Source organism: Triturus cristatus, unplaced genomic scaffold (assembly GCF_964204655.1).
Source record: "Triturus cristatus unplaced genomic scaffold, aTriCri1.1 SCAFFOLD_367, whole genome shotgun sequence".
Classification (NCBI taxonomy): Eukaryota; Metazoa; Chordata; class Amphibia; order Caudata; family Salamandridae; genus Triturus; species Triturus cristatus.
The window spans coordinates 193,792-214,744 of record NW_028188010.1 but is presented as its reverse complement, the minus strand read 5'-3'; the positions used below and the strand labels follow the sequence as shown (position 1 = coordinate 214,744).

General features: G+C 49.7%; 1 protein-coding gene across 1 annotated transcript in view; it reads left to right on the top strand.

Annotated features, from left to right (window-relative positions):
- LOC146770421 (rho guanine nucleotide exchange factor 11-like) overlaps positions 1-20,953 on the top strand; it is a 327,379-nt gene that overhangs the window by 162,450 nt on the left and 143,976 nt on the right. The window contains exon 12 of the mRNA XM_085640471.1: positions 1,746-1,913. Within this exon, the coding sequence (XP_085496597.1) occupies positions 1,746-1,913 (168 nt within the window). The remainder of the gene's footprint in view (positions 1-1,745; positions 1,914-20,953) is intronic.

Sequence of the window (20,953 nt, the reverse complement as noted above, 5' to 3'; positions counted from 1 at the left end):
TGGTATTTAGGGGAAACCCTGAACCTTGCCTCCACAGATCAGAGCCGAAAAGAAGGACCGAACAGCTGTGCAGAGAGGAGAAGAGGAGCACACAAACTGACTTGACCCCAGCCATACCGGCCTCTCCCGACCTCAGAATCCTCCAACAGAACCTCTGTGTGTCCTGCAGCCAGCAGTCCTCGAAAACCCTGAGAATCTGCCCTGCCTTTGTGTCTAAAAAGGACTTTGTCTCCCATGAGCATCGACTTGCTCAAAAGTAACCAACTCTGACTCCGGCCAACTCTGTGAGTCTCCACCACTCTGCTCCCGGCGACCCGTGTCCAAGTGAATAAACACCCTAAGGAGCTCCTCCGAGCTATCCTAGCCTGGATCCTAGTAACCCCTGAACCTCAACAATCTCGTAAATCAAACCTGCATCCAACAACTGAAGGTCCCCTCAACCGCGACCAAAGGTGACACCTTGACCGACTCCATAACCGAAGTGGACCAGAAAGAGCAACTATGACCGTCTGACCAACTCCATCTCCAAATGCTTGCAGTTACCGTACGATGACTCCCAAAGCCCCCATTCTCCTCAACAGCAGCTGACCGACTCCGAGGGAACCGCGACTTAGTCTGCAGCCTCAGCCAAGACTGCATCCTAAACCCAGCTACTCCTGTGCTGCTGATGGTGTAGTTCTTGTGTTGGCCATTGGGCATACAGCACTGACCTCGACCCCAGAAGCTTTTGTTCCCAGTCTGGTGGCTTGCTTGCTGCAGTCTAAAAGCCCACAACTGTGCCTAGCCCTTGGCTAACATGTGGTCCCTGCAACCCGCTGCCCCTGTGCCGCTGGCAGTGTGACTCGAGTGCCCATTTGACTGTAACTTACCTACAGACCCGTAAACCCAGTTCTGCCTTCTCAGGACTAAATGTGGCTCATGATTAGTACTGCAAATCTGTAATAACTTTGCAAAATGTATTGTCTCATTTTTCTTTCCCTCAGGAAGTGCACCAGCCTTGCATCTAGAGATACCTGGCTGTGTAAGAAAAGTAATTGCAAAGTAAACCTGACTATCTGCAGATATAAAGTAATTCTACAATAACTAATTCACTGCATTCAAACTGTATTTAAACTGCATATGCTTCCAAAGTATACTATACTTACCTGTACCAGGCCTGGCTTGGTTCTAGAAAATAAATATAACTAAATAATATATTTAAACAAACCAATTTGGTCCGAGTTCAGTCCTTGAGTGTGTGAAATCATCTCTTCTCTGAGTTGTACAATAAATGCTTAGCACTACCCTCTGATAAGGCCTTACTGCTCGCACACGCTACCACAAATTGAGAGTATGGTACTCCCTACTTCAACCTCTGCCTACCTTTGGGGATCCACTGGACTCTGTGCAAACTATACCTTACTTTGGTATAGTGTATACAGAGCCAGCTTCCTGCATGAAGAAACTGGCTTTTCTCTCTCAAAGTGAACACCCATTCTTCATCCTGCCCATCCTGCACCTACCTCTCACATTGATGAGTGATTTGTTTTCCTGTCACTCTTTCTCTGCAAAGTGAACATCTGCAGTTGAATGCACACCTATTCATTTAAAATAAAGATATGATTGATTGCTGTGTGTGCTATGGAAATAGCCAAGCAAGGTAAATGTACATGTCCTTATCTTTCCAGGTTTGCTCTTTTATAATCTCAGATCTGATGGCAAACTATTCTTTTGTCTTTGTGTCTATATTGTCTCTCCATCTTTAGATGTGCATGTGCTGCTCCTGGAAGATCTGTTAGTGCTGCTGCAGAAACAGGATGACAAACTCATGCTCAAGTGTCACAGAAAACCAGCTCCGGATCCATCCAAATCTAAACAGCTTGTTTGCCCTGTTATAAGACTGAACTACGTGCTTGTCCGCCCCGTCGCAACAGGTATGTTGGGCATTCAGAACTCTTGTCTACAGTGTCTGACACACACACACACGCACATGCGTACACGCACGTGCGTACACGCACACACACAGACACACACACACGCCCGTGCGCGCACGCACCCACGCACACACAGACACACACGCGCGCGCACACACAATAGGACACACCCAGCCTCTCATCCCTCTGTTGCAGCTCCAAGTCATTAAGTAACTATCATTGACACAGCCAATAGGCCTTGATTTAGTGTGCTAACACTTTAAAAATGCAAACAATAAACTCAAAAAGAGAAACAAAATGCTTTTTACAGTGAGGGCTCCATGAATTTGATACATTCGTCTTTTTGTTTCTGTGTCAAATAAAGGTTGATTGGCAATGGATTCGTCTTTATAGCCCGTCTTTAGTGTCTGTGGCCAGAAAGCGAGGAAGGACTATAATGAAGGCTGTCTCGCCAGCGTTCATAGTCAAAGAAACCAAAAGAGGTTTGCATTGAAGGCGAGACAGCCTTCAATATAGACAGTCGTTCCTTTCTATGCACCCCCTTAAAAATACCCATCTCAGCTGCACTAATGAGAAGCTCTTGGGATGACAAAACAGGGGTGAAGCCAGCAGCACACAGAGGAAGAAGAGCAGGGTTGAATTGGGATAAAAAATAGGCCTGGGCACCCTAAAAAAAAAAGGGGCCCCCATTCACCCTTCGCATCCTTTCGCAAAACATTTATTGGTCAGGGTACCACGGTTATTTGTTGGAATTAGCTAGGGTAAAAGAATAACCTGCCAATAACCAGTCAGATCAAGTGATGAACGCTCATCTCACTGACCTATCTCTTGGGCCTACTGACAGGTAGTTTGATAGCTGATGAGTGTGCAGCAAAATAGAGGCCAAAGTAGTACTTTTTTTAAACACGTCATTACAATTGAGCTACTGCTTTACATGTGATGAAAAAGATGGATGGGGTCTCTACACGGGTTGTGACCAAATAAAGGTAATTTGAAATCTTTTATAAGAGAGGAGTTAATGTAATGTACTATGGACTATGGACGTGGCCTGAAACGTAAGCTTTCCAGGTGTGCACCCAATCAGTATTTGAATGCCTCTGGTGTTAGTGAGCCCAAAAATATCATAGAAAAAAACACATAAAATATGACAGACCATTTGACTTTGCCAGTGCTTATTAGCACAGATTTGTACTCAATATCATATAAATGAGTATTCTTCCCTTCGCATCTCTTTCCACTGTGCTAGCTGCTTACACTCTTTTCTCCTCACATCATCCTCTGAAGTCTTCATTTGCATCCCTCACTCTTCACCTTCTGCCTTTTCTTTTCATTTTCTCCTTCTGCATTGTTTCTTTTGTTCCCTCCTCTCCCCCATCCCCTCTCTTACACACACATACACAGAGACACTGCATTTCTTTTCCTTTGGTGCAAATATTTTGACATCAGTATTTGTGTACCAATTGTACGCACTTTCACCTAAAATGGTAATTCCGATTGACAAATATACTTTATTGCTCTGTGCTCTCAGCAGAGGCCAAGAATTGGATGAGTCTAACTCCTTTGTGACCCACTACCAGGCACTGTGAAAGACAGGCACTGCCTTCAGACTCCTCTCTAGAGCTGTGAATCGTGCCCCGTCTTGAACACGCAGCAACAACTTGAAACCACTCAGACATGAGGACTCGGTTGGCTGATCCATATGTTCCTGCCAATACCCTTTTTGATGCACCAGCTGAACCTCAATCTGGTTCTCACACTTGATTTGAACCTCATTCGGCAGAGGCACAACTGTCCTCAGAACCTGCTCACATTTAAAACAGTGCTTCTCATTGCACTCATGTCAGGGCGTCGCATGAGTGAGTTGCCAGCACTTTCTGTCCAGCAACCATACATTACCATCTTTCGGGACAAGTTAGTGCGAGACCAGGGAAGCATTCCCCCAAAGGCTGTAATGCCTTTCCACATTGAGCATTCTATCCCTGCTGATATTCTTCGCTCTTCCTCATCTATCCAAGGAAGGAGAGCAAGACTCCATGGTCCAGACCGAAGAGAGCTCTGAGTTTCTATGTTTGTTAAACCAAATATCACTGGGTGGATGATCAGCTCTTTGTGGGTTTCTCAGGGGCAATAAAGGGAAGCTCAGTGCAGAAATAGACTATCTCCAGATAGACTGTTCTTTGTATAAAGATCTTCTATGGTCTGGCTAAGAAACAGCTTCAGGAAGGCCTCTGGGTTATTTTGACCAAAGCTGCTACCATGAATCTTGGACATCTGCAAAACTGTGACATCTATCTATCCCCAGATTCCTCCTCGACCCTCCCTCCAAGTTTTGTGGGATGGACTAATTTGACTGATACTAAAAAATGTAAACTAGAGATCAGCACACTGACACAATCTGATTTCTAGGGCTCCGCGTCCCACAGCTCAGACAGATATCAGAAAGAAACTGATGTCCCATGCAGAGGTTTTGATTATATAGGGGCCCAATATCACTTCTAGGGTGGGACGGACCTGATGTGAAGCTGCTCAATGCCACCTAGTGGCATACTAGGGAATTACTAAAAAAACAATCTTCGGATCCAGTCTGCCACCCGGGCATTCACAAGGTGGGGCTCTGCGGTCGGATCGATTATCCTTGCGAAAGAGTGTTACTGAAGGTGGGTAACTTATTTCTCTGCTACATACTTCAGGAACAGGATTTTAGATAGAAGATGAAAGAGAGAAGAACATATTGACAAAAAAGAGAGGCTTTTGAGTCTGCAAAATATCGACGTGGTATATCAGTGACAAATAGCCCATCACAATAACATAACTGCAGCAAAAGAAAGAACTTAATGAGATTCAGTTCCTCATCTGGTTTCTTTTACAGTATACAAGGGATACTGGAGACTATTAAAAAATTCCATAGTGTGATACAGCAACTTGTGAATTACCAGAATAGTAAAAAACCTAAATCTTAAGAGCCTGATGTCCTGTTCTGGATTGGTTTCTCTTCACAGCACTGGCAAGCATAACACTCCGCATAAAAGACAGCACCTGGCATCAGGCTATTAACTCATCTATATTAATTTCTCAGCTTTTATACATGGCCTACTGATGTGGAGCTACTCTCCACACGTCCTATACTCTCTGTTTCCCTTAATGTAGTGAGAGGGAAAACTAGTACTTCCTGTCTCCACCCAGGAAGTTCCTGGCATCTCACTTCTGTCTGGATCAGCTGGACCGCTGACCTACTTATATAACAATGTCCTTTCCTGGAGGACATGACATCTCCCCCCCCCCCCCGCCCCCACTTACAAAGAAATTCAGTCAATCTCTTCAGTGCATCTTTTGGACACTGTAGTTGGTTTCTTTGCTCCGCAAATGTTGAGAGTGGTTCTGCGGATGTTGAGGGTAATGTCTGTTACGGGGAGAGTTCGTTAATGAGGTGAGCATCCTTTCTGCTCCCTGACTGGTTTGTTAGCTCTGCTGACCTACTTATAATACAACGTCCTTTCTTAGAAGACATGACATCACCCACCCAATTACAAAGAAATTCAGTCAATCTCTTCAGTGCATCATTTGGGCTCTGTAGTTGGTTTCTTTGCTCTGCGAATGTTGAGCGGTTCTGCAGATGTTGCGGGTGATGTCTGTTGCGGGGAGTGTTCGTTGGTGAGGTGCGCATCCTTTGGGCTCCTTGATTGGTTTGTTAGCTCTGTGGATGTTGAGTAGGGTTTCTGTTGAGAAAGGTGTTTGTTGTTTCGATGCTTCACGAGAACAAGGGTCGGCTCTGGGACCCATTTACTTGTTCTATTTGACTCTCCTACTCCCAGTTGCATTTGGGAATGTTGAAGTCTTTGACCATCCGGGCATATGCATGTTCTTTTCTCATCCCCATTTTCTTGAGAATGACATGTCTCTGTCAACATATGTCTGCCTTTCTTACAAGGTGATGAGGCAGCCTTTTCCCAACATTTTTGGGTAATGTCCCATACATTCGTTCTTATTCTGCAAGCTCTTTGAGTCAGCCGAGCTGTCCCCATCAGAGGTGAAGGTATATTATTCATGTCTTGATGTGAATATAACTGACATGACATGTTGCGTTGTGGGGTTAGTGATTGTTCTGAGTCATCGGCATGTGATGTTTTGCTCTGAACGGGGAGAACATTCACTGATTCCAATGTGCATTTGGGTGATTGACGGCATTGGCGTTTTCTTGATCTTGACTCTGTTGACCTGAGTGATTGTGCAAACATGCTTTCTGAATCAGATGAATCTTCTTCTGATTTCTTTTGAGGAAGTCCTTTTGGGTGTGTTCTCACTGGTGAATCTCTTGAGCTGATGGACTGTGATGAACTGCTCCTTGAGTCGGAGCTGTCTTTGGGACGTTCCTTTGGGTACATCTCTCGAAGTGTCTTATGTACTCTTGCAACGAGGGATAATTTGATAGCCGTGTGTTTATTTCTATTTTTTGGCCCCAGTGCATTTTGTCTCTGCTCCTCTCATGTGATGTTAATTGTCTCCTCTCAGTTTTCTCCTTATTGTCATGGGTGTCTTGAGTGCGTTTGCATACCCATTTCCGGTGTCTGAGTGAATTGCCCAGTCTTATGTGGTTTGGTTCTTCTTCTCGCTTGTTGGACGCACTGCCGTCTGTGCCATGTGTGTGATATATCCCACTGCTTGATGCTTCTTCAGAAAAATCTAAGAAGTTCGATAAACAGTGGGTGGCTCCGGTGTGTTTGTATACCGGTTTCCAGAGTTGGTGTGAATTGCCCAATCTTCTGTAGTTTGTTTTTTCTTCACGCTTGTTGGGCATGGTGTCGTCTGTTCCATTTGTGTGATCTGTCCCACTGCTTGATGCTTCTTCAGAATATTCTGGAAAGTTTGATGAATGACTCCTTGAAGTTATTTCAGTTTGGCTGTCACAATCCCGGAATGTCCCATTCTTTGGTTTGCCATCCTCCACTGCCTTTTGTATTGTTGAATCTGAGTATTTCATTTCACTTTGTCTATCATGATATCTTGCCTCTGGTCTGTCTTTGCCCTCACTCTTTCTGGCTCTATTGGTTTCTTGGACTTTACTCACTGACATGAAAAACATCTAATTTTTCTTGTTTTCCTTTCTTGCATTGAGGTGCAATTCTCTTGCTTTGGCCCGCTCTCCAGCTTCGGCCCTCCTAATGATTTCCTTTAGCGAGAGCTGCTTTTGAAGGATCTTGCATTTCGTGTCTGGTATTGAACATCCCTCAATTACCCTGAGTCGAATTGCTTCCTCATTTGTGAATGTATTAAAATTGCAGTATTGTACCAGACTTTGTAACCTTGTAATGAAATTTTTAATGATTCACCTGGTTCCTGCCGTGCTGCGTTGAAGATGAGGCGTTCTTGAACCACCTCTTTCTTTGTGTTGAAATGGGCACATAGTGTCTCTTTGAGTTTTTCATATGTCTCTGTGTCCTTTGTTGAAAACTTTCTGATTAGGCGTCGGCCTTCATGCCCCACCAGCTGAAGTAGTAGTAGCAGACGTTTTTCGTCTCTTCGCTCACTGGTTGTTGCAAAAAATTCATCCAGTGACTCCAGCCACCGTTTCCATTTGGGACCCAAACCTTGGGTGCCCGTCTGTCTCACAGGGGGTGGCACTTCAATGCAGGGGTTAGATTTTTGTGTTTCTTTTCCCACCGACATGATGGTGGAATGTGCTAGTATGATAATGCCACAAGACTGCTCACTATACTTTATGTATTATTTGTTGGCCCTCTTCGGTAGAGGTCTTGCGTATAGTTGTTTTTCTTTGATTTTGGAAAAGCTCACTCAAAGGTGATCACTGTATTCTTTCTGGCAGCATCACATTTTCTTTGTAGAGCTGTTCCAGCTTTGATGCCCCCAGCTATGTGTATTCCTTTCAAAAGCCAACCTGGCTTGGTGTCTGCCCTTAGTATGGCTGTCTCAGTAGGCTTCATTGAATTAGGCTTGGATTGCCTGATTCCAATATGGCTGTCTCATTGATTTTAGTGGATTTGTCTCAGGGTGCCTGACTTCAACATGGCCACCCCATAGACTTCAGTCGACTGTCTCAATTTGTCTGACTTCAAAATGGCCGCCACTCGGCTGCAGCATGCATGGCTTGTAGTTCAGATAATTCCTACTTTTCTTTAATGCTGCATGCTAGCTGCAAGTAATTTGTGCTTCCTCAGCACTGGTACTTTCTTATATTACTTGCCTGCGTTATCTGCAGGCGTGATATTCGATCCCACCTTCGTCGCCAGTTGTCCTGTTCTGGATTGGTTTCTCTTCACAGCACTGGCAAGCATAACACTCTGCATAAAAGACAGCACCTGGCATCAGGCTATTAACTAATCTATATTAATTTCTCAGCTTTTATACATGGCCTACTGATGTGGAGCTACTCTCCACACGTCCTATTCTCTTTACTTCCCTCAATGTTAGAAATGGGATTTCTGGTTGGATAGGGCTTGCGCCAAAGCCAGACAGAAACCACCACTCTAGTCAGGGCTGGGGAGTTACACGCCAAAGATAACCCCTGCTCACCCCCTTGGTAGCTTGGCACGAGCAGACAGGCTTATCCCTAAGGCGATGTGTAAAGCGTTTGCGCGCGCACCCAGCAACAACACCCAAGGCCCACCACAAAGGAAACTCCACACAAGGTATTCTATAAAAATAGCCTTTGTATTATACACAACACATTAGATAAAACCACACACTTTACAATGTGCCAACAGGCACGGGCAGAATTTACAAGGGATTATATGTACAGGGGACAGGGCCACATGGACCACTGTCCGAAATTAGCACTCTTAGAACTTAGGAATAATACTTTAGAACATAGCACACAATAACATATATAACACACAACCAGTAACTCCTGGTAACCAGAAGTACCACCTACGCAACCCTAACCACCTTAGGAAAATACTGCGCAGGGAATCAGGACCTCACCAGCACCACCTGTACTAGGAGAAAAACAACCACCTAAGTATCACTCTACCTGTAGGGGTCTAAGCACATAAACACAGGATGCATAAAATACATTCAGAGGTGTAAAGCAAAGCACATGACGCATAAACACATTCAGAGGTGCAGGAAAGGGACAATGGCGCAAAAACTCACATTAGCCACTATCTGTGGCAGTCCCTGGGCCAACTGGCCTGGTAGGGGCTAGGACGCCCTCTGTTCAGCAAAGTCAGGGGCAAGCCTGCGCAGGCTGCGCAAGCCAGGCGCACAATGCACAACCTAAACGTTGCAGCTGCCCACTAAGTGCTGGGCAGCTGGAGAAATGAGCGTGGGCACCACTGTGCCTTCTTAGGAAAAATAGGGCAGTTGTTGGAGCCTCCCTGGGCTCTAAACAAATGAATACGGCCCCCAATAACGTTGGAGCGCACCAGCGCTCGAAGAACACAATGCGGAGGGTTGGAGCCCCACGAGCGCTCTAAAAATAATATGCCCCCACGATGGAGCGTCTTCGCGCTCTAGGACCAATATGGCCCCGTCTGTCGGAGTCCCTCTGGACTCTTGAACAATGTGCCTCGTGGGAGCCTTTGGGGCTCTAAAACTAATTTGCACCCAGGAGCGTGGGAGTCCCGCTCGGGGGACTCAGCAACATCAAATGCCCTGGGAAGAACTTGCCCCCTCGGTGAAGCAGCGCGCAACTGCGGCGCTGCGTGAAGAAGGGAGAGGGCAGAACGGACAAAATCCTCAACCGCGTGGAGCCCCACTCACCTGGGACTCCCGCGTCGTCTCCTGCTCTCCCGGGCTGTTCTCAGAGGACTTCAGAGCCTCCGGCCTGACGGGCGGTGCGGGGGAATCTCCGGGGCTTCAGCCAGCCGCGCGTCTTCGGTGGGAGGCGGGGTAGGCTCCCGCCCTCCTGCTTCCGGTTCCTGTTGTCCCGGAGGCCCGCCCCCGGCCGCCTGACTTCCTGGGATTCCCTGGCCGCGGCGGTGATTCTCCGGCCGTCAGAGGGGTAGGCTCCCTCGCAAGAAAAACAAATAAGCGGGGTGGGCACCCGCCAACGAAATAAACCAATAAGCGGGGTGGGCACCCGCCAACGACCACGGCAATGCGGGGTGGGCACCCGCTTCAAATCGGCAAAAGCGGGGGAATCCCTACGTCGGGGTTCCCCTGTTAAGGATCGGAGCTCAGCGCTGCTGGGGCCACAAATGGAGCGCTCCTAGCGCTATAAGTAAAAAGCGCTTCCAGGCTCTTGGGCAATAAAGCATGTCCAGCCAAAGTCTTCAAAAGCAGGGGGGGGCAAAGACTGGACCCAAGGGCCAGCTCACAGGGCCCTCCAGCATGGAGGCAGTCCCCAGTGGCGGTTTCTCCTGGCGCCCAGCAGCAGCAGGCCCCCCTCAAGTTGGATCAGCAAGATAACACCAAATGTAAGGGGACACAGCCCCTTTTTATACAGTAAATCCTTTGTCTCAAGGTGCAGGGAAGGGGCGAACCAGTTACAACTGGTCCCTGAGCACTTTGTTTTGCTCAGCCCCTCTCCTTATTCAGTGGACAGGCCAGAGTCATCAGTCGCACCACAGGGGGCGGAGCCAGCATTGTGTGGGGAAAACCCTGCCCTATTCAGGACCCAGGTGTACTCCTCCCACCCATCTAGCTGCTGATCTCCCCATTCACCACTGGGTGACTCATCCTGACTCTGGGGATTTCCCTAGCCCGTCACATGACCTCAACCAGCCAATCGCACGACAAGGCACACATTTTATACTGCACACCGAAGTGCCCACTTCTAGAAGTGGCACTTCCATACTAGGTACATGCACGCCGCACACATCATCGCGCAGCATTCAATCACACGAGTCCGCACATACCAAACTCGGGCCGGCACACCCCATGCATCAGGAACTACTAGGGACACATACATTCCCCATGCATTCCTATGGGAGGACAGGCCTATCTCACCACATGCACTCAGAATGCGCACGCACTTTCCTCTGGGACACAGGGAAAGTGCGCAGAAACCAAAAATCACCACACCAAGTCACCAATAAAAAGCAAAAAAGTTCAGGGGTGAACCTGCCAGAAGGGCCAAGTCCAACACAACCCCCTTCCAGCCAAAACACAGGGCAGACCAATCACCACCGTGATGGACTTCCCTGCTTGGGGCGATAGAACACGGATGCGGGCCCGCAACTGCAGGGACACCCTCTGGTCTACGCCACGGTGAACCCATGGAATTCTTTCTAACACCACTGTCTGGACCAACTGGGCTACCCCACTGGTACTCCCAAGCTGTCCGCGGCCAAGACCAGGCCCTAGGCCACCCAGGTGCCACCGGTCATTGCCTAATCACAGAGTGGGGGGTAGTAACCCCTGGCACATAGCGGCCATTCTCCACTCTTCCTCTCTGCAAGACAGGACTAGACTGCCACTGGTTCTCCAGCCTAGGGTCTACACCCTCAGGCGGACCAGGAGTCTCAGGGAAGGCTCTCCTCCCCCACCTCTTCTCCTAGGGTTCCTCCTCCTCCGGCGAGGGGTACACCTAGAACGCCATTCCAACCCAGGGTTTAACCCCTCAGGTTGTACCGGGGCCAGAGGTGGGCTCTCCCGCCCTCTGCACCCCCTTCCAGAGCCCTGCTCCCTACCAACTGGGGCGGTACCTCTGGAAGAAGAACCGGTCGGGACGCTGGTTATTGACATCCCACCCTTCAGGTCAGGCTGATCCTGAACCTGGCCTCCCAACCTCCGGCCTAGAACCTTTGGTGGAATAATTGCCTGGCACTCCAGGACTTCTGGGGATTTCCACTCCATCCCCCTGAGGCTATCAAATGACACATATGTCGAGCGACTGTCTGTCTGGCGCTGATCTCCCGTCCCCTGTCCACCTGACAGTGCGCGGAGATCCCCCAGAACAGAAGTGGTGTCACCCTGGTCACTACACGGGATCCTAGCCCAACTGGGTAGTCCCTGACCCACCGGTGTAGGAGAGTAGGGTCTGCAATCCTATGATCACCCCAGATTTTTGCTTTTTGCTTCATTGGTTTACGACTTTTCCTGGCTGTGGGCCTGCTAATCAGACCCACAGCCTAGCTGTTCTCTCTCTAAAGTGACACATGTACCTTAGGTGCATTTACTAATTGGAACTGGGCCACCTTATCAGTCCCTGTATCAGCTTACCTTAGGTATCCAGGGCCTAGGTGTACCCAGGGCCTACCAGGGGCTGCAGCATGTATTATGCCACCCCTGGCTGGCCACCCAAATCTGACACAACTGGCTGCACGACGGCTGGGGCAAGGTGGTGTAATCACCCTTTGCTTTAGGTATAGTATTCCTATATCTAACCCTAAAATGGACACATGTATTCCTATCAGTCACTCCTATGGCAGGCCTTATCAATCCTGAAGGCAGAGTGCTTAGAATCATGGGAGATGGTGCTCTGGCATGAGCTGAGCCCGTCTGCAGCTTGCGGAACCAAGTCCTAATAGCTGTTCCAGGATAACGCGTACCATATACTCTTAAAGTGCATTATAATCCTCGCGGTTATTTGCTAACTTTGGTATCCCATTATCAAAGCATGTCGGGTAAGGTGTCATACGAATTGGGATACTAGGCCCTCGCCAATTCTGGCGACGGGGTTAGCATTCCACCCTTCTGGAGGGACACGACATGCATGTAACTGTGAACCCCGGTTAAAGTTGACTCGAGCCTCAGCATCACAAAATGGATGCTGCCACCACAGACACAAGTCTGACCTCCTGCTGCTGGGAGTCCTTCCAGCGGGGAGAGCTTGGACAAAGGGTTTCCTGTCGGGGGCGGTGCCCGCGCCATCCCAGACAGGATTTTGTGTATTCCAGGTAGGGAAGGCTGAGAGGAAGGTGACTGCAAGTGGCACCCCGGTGCTCACTGTGCATAGGCCGGCTTGAACCAGTTCCAGGGGCACCCCAGCCTCTGAGCCGGGGAGAGACCGGACAAAGGAGAGGGGTGTAACCACCCCCCCCCCCTGGTCCCACCCATAGGCAGGACCTAGTCATGGGCCAGCCCCTTTTCTTAGAATAAAGGTAGGAGCGGGCCCCCTTCCCAAATTGGATAATTCTGAATCTTGAACTACTTTCCACGAAAGGAACTCTTGACTTTTTCTGAAGACTCTCCCTTGTGGCTAAGGAGTAGCCACCCTGCACCAGCAGGCACCACCTAAGCGCTTGCGGTTTGCTGCACGTCCATCCTCCGGATCCAGACTGACCAGCTCGACGAGACCCGGATTCCCTGCCATCTCTGACCTCTACCTGCATCATCAGCCCAGCTGAGATTCGTGGGTGTGACGAGACCTGCGGGACCGGCCATCATCAAAACCTGCACGACGCTTGCCTAGCACGACCACCGAGGGACCCTCGAGTGAGTGCTCCTGGGGTTTGAGAAGCCCCAACCCTGAGCAGCTCCAGCACCGAAGACCAGCCTCCCAGCATCCCCGAGATCTGCGTGGGGGCCCTTCCACTCTTTGCCGCTCACCGCGTTGTTCGATCACTTGCCGTTAGCTAGTGGCCCTCCTAACGACGCACCACGACGTTTCTGTCGCTGGTCTGGTTGCTCCAGACTGGCCTTGGCTCCCCTCCAACAGAGGAGCACCCCGGACCCCCCTGGTCCACTCCAGACGCCATCTTGACTCCACCGCGTGGGCTTGCCTTTGCCAAGGGTTGTTGCCCCATCCTGGGTCCAGCATCGCTGACAGCAGACACCTTCGTGGGACAGCTCGCCCCTTCTGCCTGGTCACCGACAACGCCTCCTGCACCGAGGGACAGCAGAGTCCAGCGTCACCCACTCACCTGATCACGGTGACTACCTCCGGTGCCATCCTGGTGCCAACTCAATCACTGGCTAGTGATTAAGAACTGAGTCCCCTCTGCTTTCAGGTTAACTCCATCACCGATCCAGGCTTGGATCCCTCCGAATATCGACACTGGTCGCCTGCCAGCAACTTCTTCTTTCAGGCTCCTGAGACTACAACAAGGACTCCCGACATCTTGCTGAACCTCACGCAGCCGCAGCCTCTGGGCTAGGTAACTCGAGCATTTCGGTGCTCCATCGCAGGTTCGCCCTACAAGTGTCCAGCTCCTTTTTCATTTAGTCCCACTAATCGGATCTCTCCGGAATCAGTAACTTTAGACTCTCTAACCATTCGCATTCCACTTTTAGTGTAGATGGTTTTTCGTGCCCCTCGGGCATTTGTGTAAATTGTGCAACTTGAAGTATTTTCATAAGAGTTTTGTAGTGTGCTTAGCTCCCTGACTCATAAAGAGCCAGGGTAGTCTTGTTATAAATAAATATCCTTTATTTTCATAACAACTTGTGTGGTGTCCTTTCACGTGGTGTTCAAAGTGTAAATGTGGTGGTAAAACAGCTGGCTTAACACGCCCTCTAGAGTTTAGCCTAAAGACTGCTCTTGTCCATGCTACTAGGATAGCTGGTCTATAAGGTTGACTTACAACCAGTCATCAATAAGGGTCGTTTGGAATGATACACAGTGATCACTAGAATAGTGAGCACTACATATCAGGCCAACTTCTCACATTGGTGAGCAGCGGTTGGGATTTGAGCTTGCTGTGTTTTGCCACCCACGTATCCTAAGAACATCGGTTGAAAGATCACATAAGTACCCAGGTACATATAACTTAACTTAGAATACTCTGAGTTCTACTGAACCAGCTGTTGTAGTGTAACAGGGAGTAGCACACCCTGACTACAGCTCTTAGCAAGGGATCAGTAGGAAAACACATAGTGTAGGTAGGTGCATCACTTACACCTCACTAGAAAGCATGTCTAACCACGGAGAGTCTTCAGAGACTCCCCTAGTGGTTGTTGACCCTCCACAGGTCACGTCAAGATATGCAGCTCTTAGCTTCACGGAGATGAGACAACTGTGTGCCTCCAGGAAGCTAAACCAGGGTTCTAGCCCTACCATCACATTTCTGATAGGTCTCTTAGAGACTTATGATGCGAGGAGAGCCTCTAGCACAGGCCCCCCTGATCAGGATGGGAACATGCCCCCCTTAGAGGGAACCCTTGGTGACCCAGACCTCGACCTCCATACAGAGGAGGAAGACGAGGAGGAATTATCAGGAGACGAGGCAAACAAAGGTCCAGTAGTAGTCAGCAGGCTTACGAGGACCAACTTAAGCAGGCATGAGAATGGAACTGGGGGAGCCCCGGGCCCACGCTCAAGCAGGCCTAACCTTGGGAACGGACGAGCTAGGTCTCTCTCCAGAGGCTCTAACAGATCTGTTCGAACACATGTCTCTCAGGTATCATCTCAGAGAGGAATGACGTCCCCTCAGAGAAGGGAGCATGAAGCGAAGATGAGGGAAGTCAATCTGAGGATCGAGCGGGAAGAACTTGCCCTCGCCAAAGAAAGACTTGCCTTTGCCCGAGAGCAGAAATTGAGTGGGTCAGACCCCACTGGTGGCAGCATTATCATTAGAGAGAAAGACAGGGGTATAGACACTAGACACCTGAGTAAAATAGTGCCCCCCTTTAAACAAGGGGACGACATCAACAAGTGGATAACTGCTTTGGAGAGGGCCTGCACTCTCCAGTGCGTCCCCCCAAGTCAGTGGACAGCTATACTGTGGCTCTCCTTTGAAGGTAAAGGGCGAGACAAGCTCCTCACTACTAGAGCTGAGGATGCAAACAACTACCAAGTCCTGAAGAATACACTGATTGATGGGTTTGGCTTAACCACGGAACAGTACAGGTTGCTGTTCAGGGACACCCAGAAGATTCAGTCTCAGGATTGGACTGACTTTGTGGATTGTGCCACTAAGGCTTTGGAAGGCTGGTTGCTGGGTAGCAAGGTTACTGATTACACAGGATTGTACAATCTTATCATGAGAGAACAGATTTTAAACAACTGTCAGAACCAATTGTTGCATCAGTACCTTGTCGACTCGGATCTGACCTCTCCCCAAGAATTGGGAAAGAAGGCAGACAGATGGGTCAGAACAAGGGTCAAGCAGAACCAGACTCAGAACCAAGGTGGTCAGAAGAAAGCAGACCAAAAGGGTAGTAACAAGAACGAACAAAATGACCAGAAGTCTTCGACAGGTCCCCAACAAACCAAAGAGGGTGGGGGTCAGGCGTCACAGAAGAAGAAGACTCAAGAAGGCTGGTCAAAAAGGTGGTGCCAATACTGTAAAAGTAAGACTCACTGGTTTAGTGAGTGCACCAAGAAAGGAGGGCAAACTCCTGCCACTGCAGCCCCTAAGGCACCTGCACCCCCTAGTACAGTCAGCAGTGGTAGTGCGCCTCCCAAGGCATTAGTTGGGTTAACCTTGGGAACCGAGGGGGGTGACGACTTAGTCGGCACGCTCACTCAGGCCGTCCTTGTCTGTACCGGGGATATGGATATGTCCCCTGATGCCAGTCCCAATACTTTGGGCAAATACAGGCAGACGCCTTTGATCAATGGAAAAGTGGCTCAGGCCTACAGGGACACTTGTGCTAGTGTCACGATGGTGACACCTAACTTTGTGGACCCTGGACAGATCATGCTAGGTACCGATTACCTAGTGACCAATGCCAGCAATGTCACTACCAATCACAGTATGGCAGTTGTTGATTTCTCCTGGGGAGGGGTAAGTGGCCCAAAGAAAGTTGTGGTTAGTTCAGACCTCCCCGTAGAATGTCTGTTGGGCAATGATTTGGAAACGTCACAATGGTCAGAAGTGGAGCAGAGGACTCACATGGAAATGTTAGGCTTGCCAGCACATGTCCTTGCTGTGACCAGGTCACAGGCCAAAAGATGCCCCACTGAACAGGTGCTGGATCCTGGAAGAATGGACCGGACACCTTCCAAGAAAAGGAGCAGTAAGGGTAAGGCCTCGCCTTCCCCCTTGCCACAGGTCGTGTATCAAGTCTCTGAGGAGGCTGACCTTAAAGAACTGAGGGAAACTGAGCCAAAAGAGCTTGAACCTGGTCAGGTTGAGTTTCTGGGCTCAGGGGGACCCTCCAGGGAAGACCTGGGGAAGGCACAGTTAGACTGCCCCTCACTTGAACCCCTCAGACAGCAGGCGGCTGCTGAGGCTGCAGGGAACGCCACAGGTACCCACAAAGTGTACTGGGACGATGGACTCCTGTACTCCGAGGCAAGAGACCCCAAACCTGGCGCGACCAGGAGGCTGGTCATCCCCTTGTCTCTGAGAGGTTTCCTTCTCACCTTGGCCCACGAGATTCCCCTTGCAGGTCACTTAGGCCAGAATAAGACTTGGGACAGAATTGTTCCACACTTTCACTGGCCCCACATGTCCGAAGATACGAAGGAGTTTTGCCGCTCCTGTGTCACTTGCCAAGCCAGTGGTAAGTCAGGTGGCACGACAAAGGCCCCCCTCATACCACTGCCGGTGGTGGGGGTACCCTTTGAACGAGTGGGGATCGACATTGTCGGACCAATGGAACCCCAGACAGCATCAGGGCACAAGTTTATACTGGTGGTGGAGGACCACGCCACCAGGTATCCTGAAGCTATTCCCCTTAGGACCACTACAGCACCTGTGGTGGCACGAGCCCTAGTTGGAGTGTTCTCCAGAGTGGGCTTCCCTAAGGAGGTTGTCTCAGACAGAGGTGCAAACTTTATGTCGGGATATCTGTCTGACTGCAATGTGGAAGGAGTGGGGTGTCAACTACAAGTTCACCACACCCTATCACCCACAATGCAATGGGCTTGTTGAGAGATTCAACAGGACCCTAAAAGGGATGATTCACGGACTACCTGAAAAGCTTTGGCGGAGATGGGATGTCCTGATACCCTGCCTCTTGTTCGCCTACAGAGAGGTCCCACAGAAGGGGGTTGGCTACAGCCCTTTTGAACTTCTGTTCAGACATCCTGTAAGGGGACCCCTTTGTTTGGTAAAGGAAGGATGGGAGAGACCTCTCAGAAAGCTGGCATCAAACATTGTGGACTATGTGCTCGGTCTCCGCTCGCGGATGGCCGAGTACATGGAAAAGGCATCTAAAAACCTTGAGGCGAGCCAAGAATTACAAAAAGCTTGGCACGACCAAAAGGCTGTCCTGACTGTGTATCAGCTGGACAGAAGGTGTGGGTGCTGGAGCCAGTGGCCCCGGCAGCACTCAAAGACAAATGGTCTGGGCCCCACACGATCATTGAGCAAAAGGGAGAGGTCACCTACTTGGTAGACCTGGGAACTCCCCGGAGCCCCCACAGGGTGCTCCATGTAAACAGGCTCAAGGCATATGTCGACAGGGAGGGCATGGGCTTGCTCATGGCCACAGATGAGGGACAGGAGGAGGAGAGTGACCCTCTCCCGGACCTGCTCTCTCAGAACCCTGACGATGGGTCAGTAGATGGTGTTGTCTTTTGTGGCAGCCTTTCTGGACATCAACAAAAGGATTGTAAACAGGTTCTTCAATCCTGCCGACATATGTTCTCTCTGACACCCAGTCAGACCAATTGGTGTACCCATGAGGTCGACACTGGGGACAGTCTGCCCGTAAAGAGTAAAATCTATCGACAGCCTGATCACGTCAGAGACTGCATCAAGAAAGAGGTGCAGAAAATGTTGGAGCTGGGAGTCATTGAGCCCTCGGACAGCCCCTGGGCTAGTCCCGTAGTTCTCGTGCCGAAACCTCACACCCAGGGCGGTAAGAAAGAGATGAGGTTTTGCGTGGACTACAAAGGCCTCAATGCAGTCACTAAGACTGATGCCCACCCAATACCAAGAGCAGATTAACTTATAGACAGGTTGGCTTCTGCCAACTACTTAAGTACATTTGACCTGACAGCTGGGTATTGGCAAATCAGGTTAGCTGAGGATGCCAAGCCCAAAACAGCATTTTCTACCCCTGGTGGGCATTATCAGTTCGTGGTAATGCCCTTTGGTTTGAAGAATGCACCTGCCACCTTCCAAAGGCTGGTGAATCAAGTTCTCACTGGGTTGGATGACTTCTGTGCAGCATACCTTGACGATATAGCTGTCTTTAGCTCCACCTGGGAGGATCACCTGGTCCACCTGAGGAAAGTGTTAGAGGCACTGCAGAAGGCAGGTCTCACTATCAAGGCCACTAAGTGCCAGATAGGGCAGACACAGGTTGTATACCTGGGCCACCTTGTAGGTGGAGGCCAGGTTCAGCCATTGGAGAGCAACATACAGGCCATCCAGGACTGGGCTCCTCCAACCACCCAGACTCAGGTTTGAGCTTTCTTGGGCCTGACTGGATATTACAGGAAATTTGTCAGAAATTATGGATCCATTGTGACCCCACTTAATGACCTGACAAGTAAAAAAATGCCAAAGAAAGTTCAGTGGACAGCAAGCTGTCAAAAGGCATTCGATGACCTAAAGCAGGCCATGTGCACAGCACCTATCCTAAAGAGTCCAGACTACTCCAAAACATTCATTGTCCAAACAGATGCTTCTGAGTTGGGTGTGGGAGCTGTTCTATCTCAGCTGAATTTTGATGGTCATGACCAGCCCATTGCTTTTATTAGCAGGAGGCTGACCCCCAGAGAGAAGAATTGGTCAGCCATTGAGAGGGAGGCCTTTGCTGTGGTTTGGGCCCTGAAGAAGTTGAGGCCATACTTGTTTGGCACTCACTTCAAGATTCAGACCGACCATAAGCCCCTCTTGTGGCTAAATCAGATGAAGGGTGAAAACCCCAAACTACTTAGGTGGTCCATTTCCCTACAGGGGATGGACTTTACAGTGGAGCATAGACCTGGCACTGATCATGGCAATGTAGATGGGCTCTCCAGGTACTTCCACTTAGAGCAAGAAGACTCACCTGGTCAAGGTTAGCTTATTGTCCCAAAGTTTGGGGGGGGGGGGTCATGTAGGAGAGTAGGGTCTGCAATCCTATGATCACCCCAGATTTTTGCTTTTTGCTTCATTGGTTTACGACTTTTCCTGGCTGTGGGCCTGCTAATCAGACCCACAGCCTAGCTGTTCTCTCTCTAAAGTGACACATGTACCTTAGGTGCATTTACTAATTGGAACTGGGCCACCTTATCAGTCCCTGTATCAGCTTACCTTAGGTATCCAGGGCCTAGGTGTACCCAGGGCCTACCAGGGGCTGCAGCATGTATTATGCCACCCCTGGCTGGCCACCCAAATCTGACACAACTGGCTGCACGACGGCTGGGGCAAGGTGGTGTAATCACCCTTTGCTTTAGGTATAGTATTCCTATATCTAACCCTAAAATGGACACATGTATTCCTATCAGTCACTCCTATGGCAGGCCTTATCAATCCTGAAGGCAGAGTGCTTGGAATCATGGGAGATGGTGCTCTGGCATGAGCTGAGCCCGTCTGCAGCTTGCGGAACCAAGTCCTAATAGCTGTTCCAGGATAACGCGTACCATATACTCTTAAAGTGCATTATAATCCTCGCGGTTATTTGCTAACTTTGGTATCGCATTATCAAAGCATGTCGGGTAAGGTGTCATACGAATTGGGATACTAGCCCCTCGCCAATTCTGGCGACGGGGTTAGCATTCCACCCTTCTGGAGGGACACGACATGCATGTAACTGTGAACCCCGGTTAAAGTTGACTCGATCCTCAGCATCACAAAATGGATGCTGCCACCACAGACACAAGTCTGACCTCCTGCTGCTGGGAGTCCTTCCAGCGGGGAGAGCTTGGACAAAGGGTTTCCTGTCGGGGGCGGTGCCCGCGCCATCCCAGACAGGGTTTTGTGTATTCCAGGTAGGCAAGGCTGAGAGGAAGGTGACTGCAAGTGGCACCCCGGTGCTCACTGTGCATAGGCCGGCTTGAACCAGTTCCAGGGGCACCCCAGCCTCTGAGCCGGGGAGAGACCGGACAAAGGAGAGGGGTGTAACCACCCCCCCCTGGTCCCACCCATAGGCAGGACCTAGTCACGGGCCAGCCCCTTTTCTTAGAATAAAGGTAGGAGCGGGCCCCCTTCCCAAATTGGATAATTCTGAATCTTGAACTACTTTCCACGAAAGGAACTCTTGACTTTTTCTGAAGACTCTCCCTTGTGGCTAAGGAGTAGCCACCCTGCACCAGCAGGCACCACCTAAGCGCTTGCGGTTTCCTGCACGTCCATCCTCCGGATCCAGACTGACCAGCT